The 14,958-nt window shown below is 35.9% G+C and overlaps 7 protein-coding genes and 1 non-coding gene across 8 annotated transcripts; 5 read left to right on the forward strand and 3 right to left on the reverse strand.

Annotated features, from left to right (window-relative positions):
- Position 1: 1 nt before the first annotated feature.
- On the reverse strand, positions 2-1,059 carry Sco2 (uncharacterized protein). The gene is made up of 9 exons (XM_759715.2): positions 964-1,059; positions 891-931; positions 804-859; positions 609-731; positions 500-568; positions 401-442; positions 270-355; positions 130-238; positions 2-91 (listed from the first exon to the last, which is right to left on the reverse strand). Exons 1-9 carry the CDS (start codon positions 1,045-1,047, stop codon positions 3-5), a joined length of 699 nt encoding a protein of 232 aa, XP_764808.1. The 5' UTR covers positions 1,048-1,059; the 3' UTR covers position 2.
- Positions 1,060-1,160: 101 nt separating this feature from the next.
- Positions 1,161-4,208, reverse strand: pss1 (Hsp70 family protein). Its single transcript, XM_061305342.1, has 5 exons — positions 3,914-4,208; positions 3,542-3,758; positions 2,870-3,452; positions 2,583-2,827; positions 1,161-2,487 (listed from the first exon to the last, which is right to left on the reverse strand). Exons 1-5 carry the CDS (start codon positions 4,018-4,020, stop codon positions 1,183-1,185), a joined length of 2,457 nt encoding a protein of 818 aa, XP_061161314.1. The 5' UTR covers positions 4,021-4,208; the 3' UTR covers positions 1,161-1,182.
- Positions 4,209-4,982: 774 nt separating this feature from the next.
- On the forward strand, positions 4,983-8,073 carry TpMuguga_02g00244 (HSP90). The gene is made up of 4 exons (XM_759717.2): positions 4,983-5,228; positions 5,459-6,747; positions 7,012-7,512; positions 7,747-8,073. Exons 1-4 carry the CDS (start codon positions 5,159-5,161, stop codon positions 8,050-8,052), a joined length of 2,166 nt encoding a protein of 721 aa, XP_764810.1. The 5' UTR covers positions 4,983-5,158; the 3' UTR covers positions 8,053-8,073.
- A 377-nt stretch (positions 8,074-8,450) lies between these two features.
- ARF (ADP-ribosylation factor 2) lies at positions 8,451-9,232 on the forward strand. The gene is made up of 3 exons (XM_759718.2): positions 8,451-8,780; positions 8,844-9,082; positions 9,128-9,232. Exons 1-3 carry the CDS (start codon positions 8,562-8,564, stop codon positions 9,213-9,215), a joined length of 546 nt encoding a protein of 181 aa, XP_764811.1. The 5' UTR covers positions 8,451-8,561; the 3' UTR covers positions 9,216-9,232.
- On the forward strand, positions 9,212-10,317 carry TpMuguga_02g00246 (uncharacterized protein). Its single transcript, XM_061305343.1, has one exon. The coding sequence runs from the start codon at positions 9,232-9,234 to the stop codon at positions 10,075-10,077; it is 846 nt and encodes a 281-aa protein (XP_061161315.1). The 5' UTR covers positions 9,212-9,231; the 3' UTR covers positions 10,078-10,317.
- Positions 10,318-10,368: 51 nt separating this feature from the next.
- On the forward strand, positions 10,369-12,383 carry TpMuguga_02g00247 (RNA polymerase I-associated factor PAF67 family protein). The gene is made up of 6 exons (XM_061305344.1): positions 10,369-10,872; positions 10,933-11,039; positions 11,071-11,222; positions 11,294-11,505; positions 11,538-11,756; positions 11,827-12,383. The coding sequence occupies exons 1-6, from the start codon at positions 10,454-10,456 to the stop codon at positions 12,365-12,367; spliced, it is 1,650 nt and encodes a 549-aa protein (XP_061161316.1). The 5' UTR covers positions 10,369-10,453; the 3' UTR covers positions 12,368-12,383.
- Positions 12,384-12,645: 262 nt separating this feature from the next.
- On the forward strand, positions 12,646-12,718 carry TpMuguga_02g00972. Its single transcript has one exon. It is a non-coding gene; the product is annotated as a tRNA-Ile (tRNA).
- A 57-nt stretch (positions 12,719-12,775) lies between these two features.
- Gtpbp4 (NOGCT (NUC087) domain protein) lies at positions 12,776-14,953 on the reverse strand. Its single transcript, XM_759721.2, has 6 exons — positions 14,902-14,953; positions 14,658-14,855; positions 14,273-14,550; positions 13,544-14,241; positions 13,348-13,514; positions 12,776-13,250 (listed from the first exon to the last, which is right to left on the reverse strand). The coding sequence occupies exons 1-6, from the start codon at positions 14,932-14,934 to the stop codon at positions 12,831-12,833; spliced, it is 1,794 nt and encodes a 597-aa protein (XP_764814.1). The 5' UTR covers positions 14,935-14,953; the 3' UTR covers positions 12,776-12,830.
- Positions 14,954-14,958: the final 5 nt, after the last annotated feature.

Genomic DNA, 14,958 nt, shown 5'->3' on the forward strand with positions numbered 1-14,958 from the left:
ATTCACTTTTTAATTATATTAGATATTGCTTTGGCCATCTCCTGCGCGTTTGTGTTTTTGCCGTAAAATTCCAAAAATTTACCATCCTTATCTGAATTCACATTTTAATAGAGTAACAAGTATTCTTACCCATTAGATAATGTATTATAGAATGGTCAATAAGGTAGTCCTGGTCTGTGGCTTTGATCCCTTCATTATAATACACTCGGAACTTTCTCGTCACTTCCTTAATCATTTCCTGAAATTTCGTTAAATAAATTTTAAATTACTGGTGTTCCTGTTAGTGCCACGAGCCTAGGGTGGTAATCCTTTATGTATTTTTTGAGAACTTTTGGTACATCTCTCTTGGGGTCGACTAAAATTAAACATAAATTATATACGTATATCTATAAAGATTTACCTGAAACGAAAATGGGTTGTACTAGAGGCCCAAATTCCTTATCTAAAATTTGTTAAGTAAAAATTTAAAAATATGATTAAACTATTTTCAAAAGTTTACCTAGGGTCTTGACAACTTGGGTCTGTTTATCCATCTCTTCAGGGCATATATCAGGGCAATTACAGAATCCTATCAGTATTTTTAAATCTTATAAGATGATATAACCAACCAAAGTAAATTAAAACGTATTTGCCCTTAAATTCTTCAGACGATCTTTCTACGCCATCTTGGTCAATTAGTTTAAAGGTCCCTCCCAGTTGCGGTGTACCATATCTTTCTTCAGTTACAATTGCTGAATAAATAAATTAATGTATAAAGTAAGTATTTTAAGCTTAAATAAATTAAATTTTGGTTAAATTAATACCTAATTGCTGACTTCTTTTCTTATTGAATGCGTAGTATACTCCGGCTCCTACAGCCCTAAAAATCATCTCAAATCCAGTAAACACACCCACAAACTGCGATGTTAATCAATGCTCCTTTAAATGTTATCTATGTTTATTATTCTCGGGATTCCAACTCACTTTGATTCCTGGATTTTGACGAGTCGAGAAAGCTCTCGTTCCTCTGGGAACAAATTTAATTTTAGTTTTTATACTGTTAAACATTTTATTTTTATTTTTTAGAATTTATAAATTTACACTAAATCACATTTCAGGTAACACACTACCCAACTTAGAATCAAAAGATTCCGTAATATTACTAAATTGATAAAAATATATTGTGGATATAAATAAATTACATTATTTGGCCATTTCTTCCTGAGATTTACTTTCGTCAACTTCCATCTCCTCTTCCTGGTTTTGACTTTCAGGGTCGTTTTTCTGTTCTTCCTCAGGTTCTGTTACTTCAGGTTCCTTTGAAGGTTCAGGTTCAGGTTCCGGCTCAGGCTCTGATTTAGGTTGTTCTACTACTTTATGCTTCTTAATTAACTTATCCATTTCATCTTTGACGTTCTTCAATTCCTGATCTAGTTGTTCCATTGTGTAGAGGGGATTATTATACTTTGGCATATTCTTCTCTCTTTCCACAAGTTTCATGGTGTTACTGCTTAACATGGTTAGCTTGTTTGAGATTGAAGTTCTTTCATTCTCAGGAACGTTGAGCCACGAATTGTCTGTACCTACTGAGTATTGGTGGAGGTTACTCAGCCTTGAAAAGAATGAGCTCAAATTCTGTTCCTTGTTTAAATAAATATTGTAGTTATTTTCAACAGGGTCGAACTGTGAGGTGAGGGTATTATACATCTTCTCCAAGCTTTCTAGTGTGGCTGTTCTGTTTTCATATAACCAGTTTTCAGTTTCGTTAAGCTTCTCGATGACTTGGTTCATGTTCTTCGGGTCCATGAAATCCTTGTGGGTTGTTTGCAATTTATCTCTTACTGTATAAACGTAGGTTTCAAGGTCGTTTAGTGTTCTGAGCCTGTTAGTTTCATGAAGGTCCTTTTTCTTTTGTGCCGATTCGTTGGCTGATAATTTATCAGTTTCTAGTATAAATGGGCTCATCACACTAACATCTAATCCTCTGCAGAAAGAGAACAAATTGACTGTCTCGTCAAACTTAAACTTGATTGCCCACCCATCTGCATCTCTGTCCAGACCGCCTTTATTCTGGTTAGTCCTTCCTGCTTCTTGGTTTAGCTCCTTCTCTACTTTGCTCAAGTATTCCTCCACTTCAGACATGTTACCTTCTTCTCCTTCTTCTTTCTTCTCTTCAGGCTTATTTTCCTTGCGTTTATCCTTCGGAGATGACGTGTATTCCTGAACTTGTGACAATGTGTACTGGAATGTTGGAAGCTGGTTCTTTGACGTTATTCTCGGGTCGTCAAATGACGTAAAAACTGTGAATGGAGGGTCTAATTTGACTTTGACTGTAAAGACTTCGTTATAGTTTGTTCCCACATTTGCAACTGTGAGGATCTCTGCATTGTACATTTGTTGTTGTGAGAAGGGGCCTAGTCCTGGTAAGAATGTCACTGTGAATGGTCTCGACAACTTTTCAATGACATTGTACTTTCTAACCATGTAATGCTTGCTATTAATTGCTCCCTAAGAATTAATGCAAGCTGTTTATACAAATTACTTATAAATAAATACTTAAATTACTCATAAATAATATATAGATTAACTATAGCTAAAAGTACCTGAAGAACACATCCTCTTGCTATTGATTCATCTGCATTTAGTGTTTTGCTCACTGGTTTATCGAACACGTGTGATATCAGTGTCTGTACACATGGTACCCTTGTGATTCCTCCAACCACCTCAACTGAATCTATTGACTCCATTGTCCTTCCTGACACTTTGAGTGAGCACATTAAAAGCTCTGACAATCTCGGCAGGAACTCTCTTGAGCACAGCACTTCAAACTCTTCTCTCTTCAAGTGACCTACACACAAATTAGTTATATTATTAATAATTTTATACTTACCATTCAAATCATAGTCTTCCATCAAGCACTCCAGTGAATATGACGATTCCGAGTTTGCTGATAAAACCCTTTTAACCTTGGATGCCGTGGCTTCAACCTTCAGTCTAGTCTTTGTGTTACCCAGAGGGTCCAAATTATACTTTTTGTTGAATTCTTGGCACATTTCATTCATCAGAAGGTATTCTAGGTACCTTCCTCCCAGGTCTCGATCTGACAGTTCTGATAGTATTACACAGTATGTTGCGAAGAAATCAACGATTGCCACTGTTGTATGTGAGTGTCCTATGTTAACTAATGCCACCGTTGTTGCCTTTTCATCGTTAAGCTGCTTTAGCCTATACATTCCGTAGTCCATTGCCATTGCAAATCCTTCTGAGACTAATCTCAGGCAGTTAGAGCCACAGGCTCTGACCGATGCGACCAACAAACTCTTCTGGTATTCTGAGAACCAACTTGGATATGACATCACCACCTCTCTACACACTCCTCCTGTGTACTTCTCTGCCAGGTCAGTTAGGTAGTTCAGGTACCCAACCAGAGCAGAAACGGCAGATACATTGACAGTTTTCCCGGCATTTGTTACCTAAATAAATATAAAAATGTAATACAATATACTATGTACATAGTTATTACTATATCTCATATAATATTCAGATTCTTATTTATTCATACCTGATATGACAGTTGACCCTTTTCGTCTACTACAAGTGGAGTTGAGCTGAAAAATTTATCCAGTTCCGTTACGTTCCAGTTTTCATCTTTATCGGAATTCAAGTTGAGGCCGAGAACATTCAAGAATCCACGACACGTATTTTTGAAATTTGATACAATCTGCGTATTTGCTTGATCACCAAAAACTCTTTGGTATTCTCCATATGATACACAAGTTCTAAACCAATTAATTAGTCAAAGAATCTCAAATAAAAATAGATTGTGTTGAAATACAAAATTAATCTAGAAATTTAAAAACCCAAAACAATCAAAGAACATAAATTAAGTAAAAGTAAATAGCAAATAAAAACAAAGTAGGAATAATAAACTTACGGAGTATATCTTTGAGATACATCATTTAAAACTATATCAATAGCTCCCCGTGAGATCGTTGCGACGGTTGAGGTTGATGATCCCACATCGATACCCAGGACTGGCATTTTGTAAAATTATGTTTGTAAAAAATCTACTATAAACTTGAAAAAATACAATAATTTAAAAGTACAGTACATAACAGGAAAATTGGGTAAATTGCCTATGGAAACTTAACACATAATCTCGAACAACAAGAAACAATATCTCTTACAATAGTCTCTTCAAATAAACACATAATATCTTTAATAGTAAAATATTAAGTACATAAATATCATCCGTGGGGGTTGACATTTATTAAATTAACGTAAATTGAATATTTTATACTATTTAATTAATATTAAAATATTTTTAATATATTGAAATTTAGGATTCAACCTAATATGTTGAATATAACCATTACCAATCTTTTAACATATGACTATTATTTTTTGATGTTATGATAAATCCATCTTCTTTCAAATATTCCTTTTTGAACAAGAATTTATAAACGTTTAATTAATATAAACCATTTAATCACTATTTATATAACTAATATTTGTGTTTTCGTCATTTTTACTTAAGATTCCATACTGGATTCCACTGTACAATTGTAGTTAGTAGAATCCTTGAATCTTTAGAAATGTTATAACGTAGATAAAATATAAGCGTACAGCACCTTAAGTAAGCCTAAATTAAAATATTACCCTAATAAAGGCCATGGAACGTTTTATTTGGTTTATAAGATAACAATATAACTCATACCATTTATTTAGAACTATTAAGAATTCAAATTAAAAGTATTGTATAAACAAATAAATGAATGATTAAACTAAATAATAAAATTTATTATGTGTAATCAAACAATACATCATTAGAAGCAAGATAATTTCACACGGAATCTCACATACAGGAAAAAATTTAGTTTGAGGAAAATTTAAGGTAAAATGGCAAATAATAAGAATAATGATTAATTATAAATGTTATTAGGGGTTACTAAGGATTTTCATGGTTATATGTGTATAAGAGGAAAAGTTGCCAAATATAAACCCCCCTCTAAGTGGCCCCCTTTAGTAAAACAACTGTCACCCCAACCATCCTATTGGGTACAGGAACGAAATTTTCACAAAATATTATTTGTTATTCGACTGTATTTAAAGTATACTATTGCCACTGCATCTAATTTTAAAATTCTCTAGTATTGTTCAGTACTTTATCTAATTAACGATGACATCAAAGGACGAGACACCTGATCAGGAGGTCTACGCTTTTAATGCTGATATCTCCCAGCTTTTAAGTAAGTTTTAGTCTTATTATTTTTATTCTAATTTTGTCAACAAGGATTCGTTGTTTCTGTGTCCGTTATACTACTTTCCTAGTTCTTGACACCCTCCAATTATATTTTATCCTTCCACATTAAAATTTCCATTGATTTTTGATTTTTTATAACAATCTTGAAATGTTATTTGTTGTATTTATTAGATCCAACTTTTTAAAAGATCCTACGCATATTAATCAATTGTTCAGGCTTGATCATCAACGCATTTTATAGTAACAAGGAGATTTTCCTTCGTGAACTCATTAGCAACGCTAGCGACGCACTGGAAAAAATTAGGTATGAGGCAATCAAGGATCCAAAGCAAATCGAGGATCAACCCGATTACTATATCAGGCTGTATGCCGACAAGAACAACAACACCCTCACAATCGAAGATTCCGGTATTGGCATGACCAAAGCCGACCTCGTGAACAACCTCGGTACAATTGCCAAATCCGGCACAAGAGCATTCATGGAGGCACTGCAAGCAGGCTCGGACATGTCAATGATCGGACAGTTTGGTGTCGGTTTCTACTCAGCATACCTGGTCGCAGATAAGGTGACAGTAGTGTCCAAGAACAACGCAGACGACCAGTACGTCTGGGAGTCAACAGCCTCAGGCCACTTTACAGTGAAGAAGGACGACTCGCACGAGCCGCTCAAAAGAGGAACTAGACTAATACTGCACTTGAAGGAGGACCAAACTGAGTACCTTGAGGAGAGAAGGCTGAAAGAGCTTGTTAAGAAGCACAGCGAGTTCATTTCATTCCCAATCTCGCTCTCAGTAGAGAAGACCCAGGAGACCGAGGTCACTGACGACGAGGCAGAGCTAGACGAGGACAAGAAGCCCGAGGAGGAGAAGCCCAAGGACGATAAGGTGGAGGACGTTACTGACGAGAAAGTGACCGACGTCACTGACGAGGAGGAGAAAAAGGAGGAAAAGAAAAAGAAGAAGAGGAAGGTCACCAACGTAACGCGTGAGTGGGAAATGCTTAACAAGCAGAAGCCAATTTGGATGAGACTCCCGTCTGAAGTCACCAACGAAGAATATGCAGCGTTCTACAAGAACTTAACCAACGATTGGGAAGACCACTTGGCCGTGAAACACTTCAGCGTTGAGGGTCAGCTTGAGTTCAAAGCTCTACTGTTCGTCCCAAGAAGAGCGCCGTTTGACATGTTCGAGTCCCGCAAAAAGAAAAACAACATCAAGTTGTACGTCAGACGCGTATTTATCATGGACGACTGTGAGGAGCTCATCCCGGAGTGGCTTTCCTTTGTGAAGGGTGTGGTAGACTCAGAGGACCTGCCCTTGAATATTTCTAGGGAAACTCTCCAGCAGAACAAGATCCTCAAGGTCATCAGGAAGAACTTGGTGAAAAAGTGCCTCGAGCTCTTCAATGAACTCACTGAGAAGAAGGAGGACTTCAAGAAGTTCTACGAGCAGTTCAGCAAGAACCTGAAGCTGGGAATCCACGAGGACAACGCTAATCGCTCAAAGGTATTTTTACACAATTTTGCAACTATTTATTTTACACATCTATTAATATTTGCATCACATATTTAAGATGGTATTCACAGACATCAAATTATTATGCAAATAATAATCCAATGTCTGTGATAAAACAAAGTTAATGTCCTTGAGATGGTAATTGAAAAATTATCATTGAATCGCATTCCAACATAATTAAATTCACTGAAATTTTAATTACTGAATAAAAATAAATTTATTTTAAATACTCCAATTCAACTTATAATTGTTTAGATCGCCGAACTGTTGAGGTTCGAGACAACCAAGAGCGGAGACGAACTCGTGTCACTCAAGGAGTACGTTGACAGGATGAAGAGTGACCAGAAGTATGTGTACTACATCACGGGAGAGTCGAAGCAGAGCGTAGCCTCAAGTCCTTTCCTTGAGACCCTGAGGGCTCGCGACTACGAAGTCCTGTACATGACTGACCCAATTGATGAGTACGCAGTTCAGCAGATCAAGGAGTTTGAAGGCAAGAAACTCAAGTGCTGTACCAAGGAGGGCCTGGACCTTGATGAGGGCGAGGATGAAAAGAAGTCCTTTGAAGCGCTCAAGGAAGAAATGGAACCTCTTTGCAAGCACATCAAGGAAGTGCTCCACGACAAGGTGGAAAAGGTCGTGTGTGGAACAAGGTTTACCGACTCTCCATGCGCACTTGTCACCAGCGAGTTCGGCTGGAGCGCGAACATGGAGCGTATCATGAAAGCACAAGCTCTCAGAGACTCGTCCATAACAGTACGTTGATAATTATTAATTCAGCAATTAGAATATATAGAACTGGAATATATATTTATAGTTGTAGGTATTTACAGTGATACTTATGATAGTTAAATTGATAATTATGATATTTACATTGATAATTAAAAAATTAAGATGATGAAATTACCATGCACCACTCCTAACAAATGATGTGGAGACATTGAATATACTGATTAAATTCTATGTATTGGTCACTAATTATTAATTTAGAGCTACATGCTGAGCAAGAAGATCATGGAGATTAACCCGAGACATAGCATCATGAAGGAGCTCAAAACTAGAGCTGCAAACGACAAAACAGATAAAACCGTCAAGGACCTAGTCTGGCTTCTCTACGACACAGCGCTCTTAACCTCAGGGTTTAACCTCGATGAGCCCACCCAGTTTGGAAACAGGATCTACAGGATGATCAAGCTCGGACTCTCATTGGACGACGAGGAACACGTAGAAGAGGACTCATCAATGCCGCCGCTGGATGAGCCCGTTGTCGACTCCAAAATGGAGGAAGTTGACTAAAGTAATATATTCTCTGTATAATACACTTATATGTAACAACTATATGTGTTCATCGGCGGTTTTAAGTCTGGTTGGTACACAGCTGGTTACGGGATCGGATGTTATAGTTGAAAGATATAGAAATTAAATGTTAAAAAATAATTATTTGATATTATAATTATAAATAACTAGTTCATAATTAGGTGATAAAATGATAAAAAATAAAAAATATAGATAATCTGAAACTACATAGGGTTTGAAGCAGATTACAAGAAAAAATAAAGATTCCTGAAAACGAGAACTGGAAAATAAAATTTAAAAAAATTAAACCTAAATAAACAGGAAATGCGAAAGGATAAATAAAGAAATTTGCTAAAATAGTACATCTGTGGTGTTAGTAGGGCATAAACAGAAAAAAAGGGACAGCACCTGTTAGATAGATATTTCCCATGTTTCGTAAAATTTAATAAAGCGGCCTAGCACAAGTTTATTTTTATATACAAAAATAATTAAAAACCAACTGCTCTAATATGGGAAACACTTTAGCCAAGCTTCTAAATCTGCTTCACGCCAAAAGAGATGTTCGAATACTCATGGTGGGATTAGACGCTTCAGGCAAAACTACTATACTGTATAAACTCAAACTGGGAGAAGTTGTCACTACAATACCAACAATTGGATTCAATGTTGAAACTGTAGAATACAGAAACCTGTCATTAAATGTTTGGGATGTTGGAGGCCAAGATAAAGTAAGTTTCAACAAAACTAATAAAAATAAAATAAATAAAACCCATTCCTAATCATTTCCATAGATTCGTCCCCTTTGGAAACATTATTACACAAATTCGCAAGCTGTAATTTTCGTCGTAGATTGTAACGACAGAGAACGTATACCAGATGCAAAGGATGAACTACATAAAATGATGAATGAAGATGAACTGAGAGGAGCAGTCCTCCTAATTTATGCAAACAAACAAGACCTCCCCAACGCAATTAGTCCCACCGAGCTCTCGTCATTACTAGCTCTAGAACATTTCAGGGATAGGAAGTGGTAAGTATACACTCTAGATGCTCTCTGATCACAATTAACTTTTAGGTATATTCAAGCTTCATGTGCTACCGCGGGTACAGGCCTTTATGAGGGTATGGACTGGCTAACATCAGAATTAAAAAACAAACCATGAATTTGTTATTTCCCCTATGTTTTTAAAAATCATTTTCATACAATTTATGTACATTATCTATGCAAATTCCTTTATTAAAAATTGGAATCAGCTCCATAAGTTGCCTCTCGTGAGAAACTACATCCTTGTAAAAAAAAAGTTATTTAATAGAGAAAATGATCCTTCTAAGAGTAATCCACCATTTTTAAAATATAACATAAACACTGGCCTCATAAATACTTCATCAGCCCTAAATTATGTAATAGATCAAAGTGACAACAGAGCACAGTTATTTGACCTACACACAACTCTCTTTAAAGACTCTCAGAGCCTCAAACACCTAAATGCAGGCCTAACATTATTTATAAATGATATTCTTGAGGCTTATTCACTGTATTTTTTTGAATTAGTGCCATCACTGTACCTCGGTACGGAGCTAGGAAAACACCTTGAAGTGTTTCTGGAGCAATTTCAGGAGAAGCTCATCGAATTGTTCAAGATATCAACGTTTTCAATCATAGAAGCGTCACCCAGGAGCAAAGTTGCACTAATTCTGAACTCCATAGAGCTCAGATTGATACTGGAGAAGGTCAAACAACTGTGTAAATTATTTAACAATGATTATAAATTCGTGAAAGTTGAGCTGGAAATCGAATCAATGAATGATGAACGGTTGAAAAAAATAGCACTTTGGTCAGTTGTTCACTCTGAAGCGTTCAAAAAGGGGTTGGTAATTCTGACTAAGGCAATATTGATGACAACATTGAACAACCTTTTCGTGCCTCTAGTCTTTAATTTCGTCTATAAAATTATACCATCAGGTTTCCCAGGACATTTTCTCTTACAATACCTGTTTAAATCATTGAAGGTTTCATTTGTATAACCAAATTAAATAAGGAAGGCTTGATTAATCGCACATTGACCAGTTTAGAAATTACTGTATTAATAATTGTAATCTAGTTGATATTTTAATTGAAATTGGGATTATATAACTTGAATAAATTAGACTAACTGATCGATTAGGCTTTATATTTTGTAATTTTGTTTAGAAATAGTGTATATTGTTAAGGATTTAAATTTTAATTTATGATTGGTATAATTGTAGTTAAATGAGACGAAAAAGAGCTATATAATAACTGTGTAAAATTGAATTAATATATAAATTGTGTTCTACATTGTTTTAAAATACATATTGATTAAAGCGGATCCCCATTATGTAAAATAAATATGGTCACTTATTTGTATTTTTTATTTTTAAAATGGATAATAATGACAGTTTTAGACAAACACTGGCAACTGATGGTCCTCAGAGGACAGTTACACAGTTACTACCGATAGAACCTGAGGTGGTTGATTTTTTAGTCAGGCTACATGACAATTTGTACCGGAAAAACGCAGAAGCACTCAAAAATTTATACGAACAAGAACTGAATGTGATAACTGATAAATATTTCAAGTCCTCAAGGTGGCCTTCCATATCAGATGTGGCAGGATTCTATAGCCAATCGGGAAGATTCCACAACTTGATAATGGCCTTATATGCAGAAATATACTATCGTCACGCCTTTTATCTAGGAGAAGCCAGTTACGAGGATAGAGTGGATTCCTGGAACAAATATGTGAGGCTTTTGACATACTTTATAGAAGAATGTAATAAGCCCGAAGGAAGCGAGGGATTGTGAGTTTTTAATAGTTTAAATAATTTGATTATTGACTTAAATTACTAAAATGATTATAGGAGTGGACTGACAATCCCATCATCATGGGTTTGGGATATGTTGGATGAGTTTGTATATCAGCTCCAGGAAAGCTGTCACTGGAAAATCAGATTTTGTTCATCTACTGGTTAGTTCATTCAGAAACTAAATCCATATAGGTAGCATTGGATATGATACTACGGATACAAAGTCTGAAATTGAGCAGAGGATCAAAGAAACTGTGGGTATCTGGTGTGTTCCAGTAGCTCTCGAGCTCTTACACGAGTTGGCAAACAATCCAATGTTCAAATCTGCCTGTCAGTCTTCAAAGGTATATTTTATCCGCTATTTTGTATTATTTCGTAAAAATTTTTTAAAATTTTTGTATTAATTATGTTTTAGGATGTGCATTTGGATACAACAAGTCTGAACTACCAACTCGGATATTTCGCATCAATTTGCTTATTGAGACTTCATGTGTTACTTGGAGACTATTATACTTCACTGACAATGGCCTCAAACGTGGATTTATCCCCCAGAAGTTTGTATTGGAAGATTCCAGCCTGCAATGTCACACTCATCTACTACCTGGGGTTCGCGTTCATGATGCTAAGGTATTACCAATTATTCCAATAATAATGTGCAGGAGGTACAACGATGCTATTCGAATCCTCTCACAGTTACTGATATTCCTGACGAAACAAAGAAGTTATCTCGTCTCACAAAGCTACCAACAAAGTGCCATGAGTAAGCAAACTGAGAAGATGTACCTCATCATCATACTATGCCATGTTACAACCAGGATAAAACTTGATGAAACAGTAATTCAAACAATCAAGGAGCAGTATTCCAACAAATTCTACCAGTAAGTTCATTTATTAAATTGATATAATTAATGTTTTAATACGTTTATACTGTGTTAATAATATTTTCAGGTTACAAGTGGACAATGAGGATTCATTTCGCGATGTGTTCCACAAGGCATGTCCGAAGTTTATTGACCCAGCAGGTCCAAGTCTTAAACTAACTGAGTCACCCACCGTAAACGAGCCACTTCAGAGACAGGTTCAGATATTCCTCGAGGAGATTAATAAGCAGAGGAAAGTGAACGAGATTTATTCCTACGCAAAACTGTACCATAATATTAGTTTAAAGAAACTGGGTGTTCTCATGAACGCTGGTGATGACCCGGAGGTACTCCGCTCCCAGATTCTGTGTGCAAAGCACCATGTGAGACAGTTCGTCTCAAACTCATTCTCACTCTATCACACGAACCTTCTTCAGACCTTCGGGGACAGAGATGACCTGTACATTGACCAGAATGTTCTTCACATTAAGAGTAAAAAGAACCAAAAGATATACGCGGAATACTTTCTCCAGCAAATTAACAAATGTAAACAAACACTCAATAACCTTCAGTCTAAAAGGGACGACCAACAGAATAAGAAGGAGAAGGTTAATGTAGTATCACAATAATAATGTATTTTTCACACCTATATATAATAACTGTTAAATTGTAAATTTTAAAAATTCAAGATTTTCAAAATTTCACAATTCGAAAGCTCGAGGAGACACGAATGGGTCCGGATTCCCTTAAAAAAATCCAGAATCCTTTCATGATTTGACTCTATATTTAAGATTCCTGATTTACTTATCAAAACGGGCTTAACTAGTTCCGTTATAACTTTATTGATTTTGGTATCACAGGCAACGTGTGTATGGTCTTATAAAGCTAGTTTTAAGGTGTCTAGCCAGATCCATTAGCTCAGTGGTTAGAGCGTTGGTCTTATGAGCCAAATGTCGTGGGTTCGAGCCCCACATGGATCATTTTAAAAATGAGCTTTTAGTATTTATTTTATAAAAACATATAAGATAAAATTCATATTAAAATATAATATAAAATTCATATTTTGAAGAAACTAGTAAAATGACCGAGGAATCACCTTCGGTCAGTCTTGCCCAATGTGCGTTTACCCGAGAACATGTGTTTAGGTTTCTTGGATATTATTGACCTGTCATTCATCCTATATGTACCCTTTGGAAGCTTAAGTCTCTGTTTTGGCTTCTCAAACTTCTTAGGCATAGCAGGTTTCTCACGTTGTCTCGATTTAGCCAACTGCAGTTTCTCAACCATCTCATCACGATCAGTTTTAATTTTATTGGCCCTAATGCTGTCAATTGGCATGTCATTAAGCCTCTTAAGTCTCCTTTCCTTGGCCTCCTTCCTCACTTTTTTGAGTTTAATAGTTTCGTTAAGCACAGGTGCTCTATGTTTCTTCTTTAAGCTCTTTTCATATTTCTTTTTCCTAATTACTGAATTGAGTAACTTCTCCTTCTCGACTAGAATATCCCACTGGATCTGAAGAAAATGTTATTGAACTTTTATTCAAATTTTATTGAAATATCAACGAATATTTAAGTAATATTTAAGGGAAATCTAAGTAAATTTAACTTACATCTTGTTCTGTCGTTTGAAGTTGCTGGAGGAGGAGCTCCTCCTCACGTTCGAGCATCTTTATCTTCTCCTCAATTCCTGGAAACGCGAAATCCACCACGTTCCTGCCATTGTAAATTTCTGGAACTTCATCGTATTTCCACTCCTCGTTTGCCAAAATGTGGTTTTCTAAAAACATTTAAACTTAATTAACTTACTCCTTAGGTCTACCGAGTAAACACCTGCTCCACCAAACTTTTCTTCCAAATCCTTCTCCGTCACGACCTTTTCATCTGAGCTTTTAGGGGTAGGCTCAACTGGCGGTCTATCTACGCTAGGTTCGACGTTTGTAACGTAATTTATTTTCTCGAGTTTTTCAATGCTGGCATTTTGGATCTTGGTGTTTAAGCGTGCTTGGAGGAGTAATTTACAAGCCTCAATTTTAGCTTCTTCAACTCCTTCACCTGTTAAAGCAGATGTACAAACCCATTTATAATCGGCCAATTCAGCCAATGCTTCTCTATTGAATGGAACCAGGTCGATTTTGTTAACCACTATGAGTATTGGTCTGTCTTGAAATAGCGGCTTTATTGATTTGAAAAGTGAAATCTGGTCAGCTATTGAGTACCCACAACTCTCAGATACATCAATAAAAAATAAAGCTGTGCAGTAAATATGTGCCAGCGCAGTTATAGCTGTCATTTCAATGGTATTTCTCTGGTCCAACGGATGGTCTAGTAACCCTGGGGTATCAATAACTTGCCATCTGAGATAGTTATAGTCGAAGTGGCCAACATATAGGGACTTTGTTGTGAAGGCATAAGGCTGAACGTCAACATTTGCTTTACTAACCAAGTTCATAAATGAAGACTTTCCAACGTTAGGGTACCCAGTTAGAATGAGTGTTCGAGTATATCTAAAAATTATTATTTTAAACAAAAACTTACGGGTTAATTGATGGCAATCTCGACATATGCTGTCTTACATCCTCGAGGTACTTTAGGCTCCCTTGAAGTCTCTTAAGTGCTGTGCACATGTGGCCCAAAGCAGCTCTCTTTAGCATTTTACACCGATATAGAGATGATCCGTACTTCATTTGCCTTACATATTCCTTAGCTAATCTGTCAACTACTCTCATTATTGAGTTACACTGTCCCAGTGCTAGTTTATAGTGGTCCCTATCGTATAAAACATTGCATAGATCAGAATAAAATGGGTGAATATCCTAAGTGTATAGTTAGAATTTTTAATATATAGATTTATATAAATTCCAAATAAGTTATAAAATCTAAAATAATTATATAAATAACTATAATAAGTGATAAAAAATACATTTAATTGAGGAAGCTGTGATAAAATTCGCTGCAAGCGGTCGTGTATAGTCTGTTGGCAGAATTTGACCTTCCTCATGTAAAACTTCCTAATTCTTGAGATTTTAAATTGTTTGTGGACTTCAGTCGGCGTTTTTCGTTGAGTTTGCGATAAAACGATGTCTATCAGCTTAGTAGCTGTAGGTATAGAGGTGATACCCTAAATTTAATCATTAGATAAACGTATTTTGGTGTAAAAATCTTACCTTAAAATTATAAGTTTGTGATTTGTTGGCCATTTTGTAAAATTTAATAATATACAA

This window comes from Theileria parva, chromosome 2 (assembly GCF_000165365.1).
Source record: "Theileria parva strain Muguga chromosome 2, complete sequence, whole genome shotgun sequence".
Classification (NCBI taxonomy): Eukaryota; Apicomplexa; class Aconoidasida; order Piroplasmida; family Theileriidae; genus Theileria; species Theileria parva.

What these genes read in the sequence shown, in the direction of transcription:
- Sco2 (XM_759715.2), bottom strand. Translation starts at nt 1,047, where the DNA reads ATGTTTAACAGTATAAAAACTAAAATTAAATTTGTTCCCAGAGGAACG. An exon ending in GTCAAAATCCAGGAATCAAA is followed by an intron (nt 932 to 963) that starts GTGAGTTGGAAT and finishes TAATAAACATAG; the next exon opens with ATAACATTTAAAGGAGCATT. An exon ending in GAAAAGAAGTCAGCAATTAG is followed by an intron (nt 732 to 803) that starts GTATTAATTTAA and finishes TTATTTATTCAG; the next exon opens with CAATTGTAACTGAAGAAAGA.
- pss1 (XM_061305342.1), bottom strand. Translation starts at nt 4,020, where the DNA reads ATGCCAGTCCTGGGTATCGATGTGGGATCATCAACCTCAACCGTCGCA. An exon ending in AGGGTCAACTGTCATATCAG is followed by an intron (nt 3,453 to 3,541) that starts GTATGAATAAAT and finishes ATATTTATTTAG; the next exon opens with GTAACAAATGCCGGGAAAAC. An exon ending in CAAGAGGATGTGTTCTTCAG is followed by an intron (nt 2,488 to 2,582) that starts GTACTTTTAGCT and finishes ATTAATTCTTAG; the next exon opens with GGAGCAATTAATAGCAAGCA.
- TpMuguga_02g00244 (XM_759717.2), top strand. Translation starts at nt 5,159, where the DNA reads ATGACATCAAAGGACGAGACACCTGATCAGGAGGTCTACGCTTTTAAT. An exon ending in ACAACGCTAATCGCTCAAAG is followed by an intron (nt 6,748 to 7,011) that starts GTATTTTTACAC and finishes ATAATTGTTTAG; the next exon opens with ATCGCCGAACTGTTGAGGTT. An exon ending in TCAGAGACTCGTCCATAACA is followed by an intron (nt 7,513 to 7,746) that starts GTACGTTGATAA and finishes TTATTAATTTAG; the next exon opens with AGCTACATGCTGAGCAAGAA.
- ARF (XM_759718.2), top strand. Translation starts at nt 8,562, where the DNA reads ATGGGAAACACTTTAGCCAAGCTTCTAAATCTGCTTCACGCCAAAAGA. An exon ending in ATGTTGGAGGCCAAGATAAA is followed by an intron (nt 8,781 to 8,843) that starts GTAAGTTTCAAC and finishes TCATTTCCATAG; the next exon opens with ATTCGTCCCCTTTGGAAACA. An exon ending in CATTTCAGGGATAGGAAGTG is followed by an intron (nt 9,083 to 9,127) that starts GTAAGTATACAC and finishes ATTAACTTTTAG; the next exon opens with GTATATTCAAGCTTCATGTG.
- TpMuguga_02g00246 (XM_061305343.1), top strand. Translation starts at nt 9,232, where the DNA reads ATGTTTTTAAAAATCATTTTCATACAATTTATGTACATTATCTATGCA.
- TpMuguga_02g00247 (XM_061305344.1), top strand. Translation starts at nt 10,454, where the DNA reads ATGGATAATAATGACAGTTTTAGACAAACACTGGCAACTGATGGTCCT. An exon ending in CTGCCTGTCAGTCTTCAAAG is followed by an intron (nt 11,223 to 11,293) that starts GTATATTTTATC and finishes ATTATGTTTTAG; the next exon opens with GATGTGCATTTGGATACAAC. An exon ending in TATTCCAACAAATTCTACCA is followed by an intron (nt 11,757 to 11,826) that starts GTAAGTTCATTT and finishes TAATATTTTCAG; the next exon opens with GTTACAAGTGGACAATGAGG.
- Gtpbp4 (XM_759721.2), bottom strand. Translation starts at nt 14,934, where the DNA reads ATGGCCAACAAATCACAAACTTATAATTTTAAG. An exon ending in CACAAACTTATAATTTTAAG is followed by an intron (nt 14,856 to 14,901) that starts GTAAGATTTTTA and finishes GATTAAATTTAG; the next exon opens with GGTATCACCTCTATACCTAC. An exon ending in CACAGCTTCCTCAATTAAAT is followed by an intron (nt 14,551 to 14,657) that starts GTATTTTTTATC and finishes CTATACACTTAG; the next exon opens with GATATTCACCCATTTTATTC.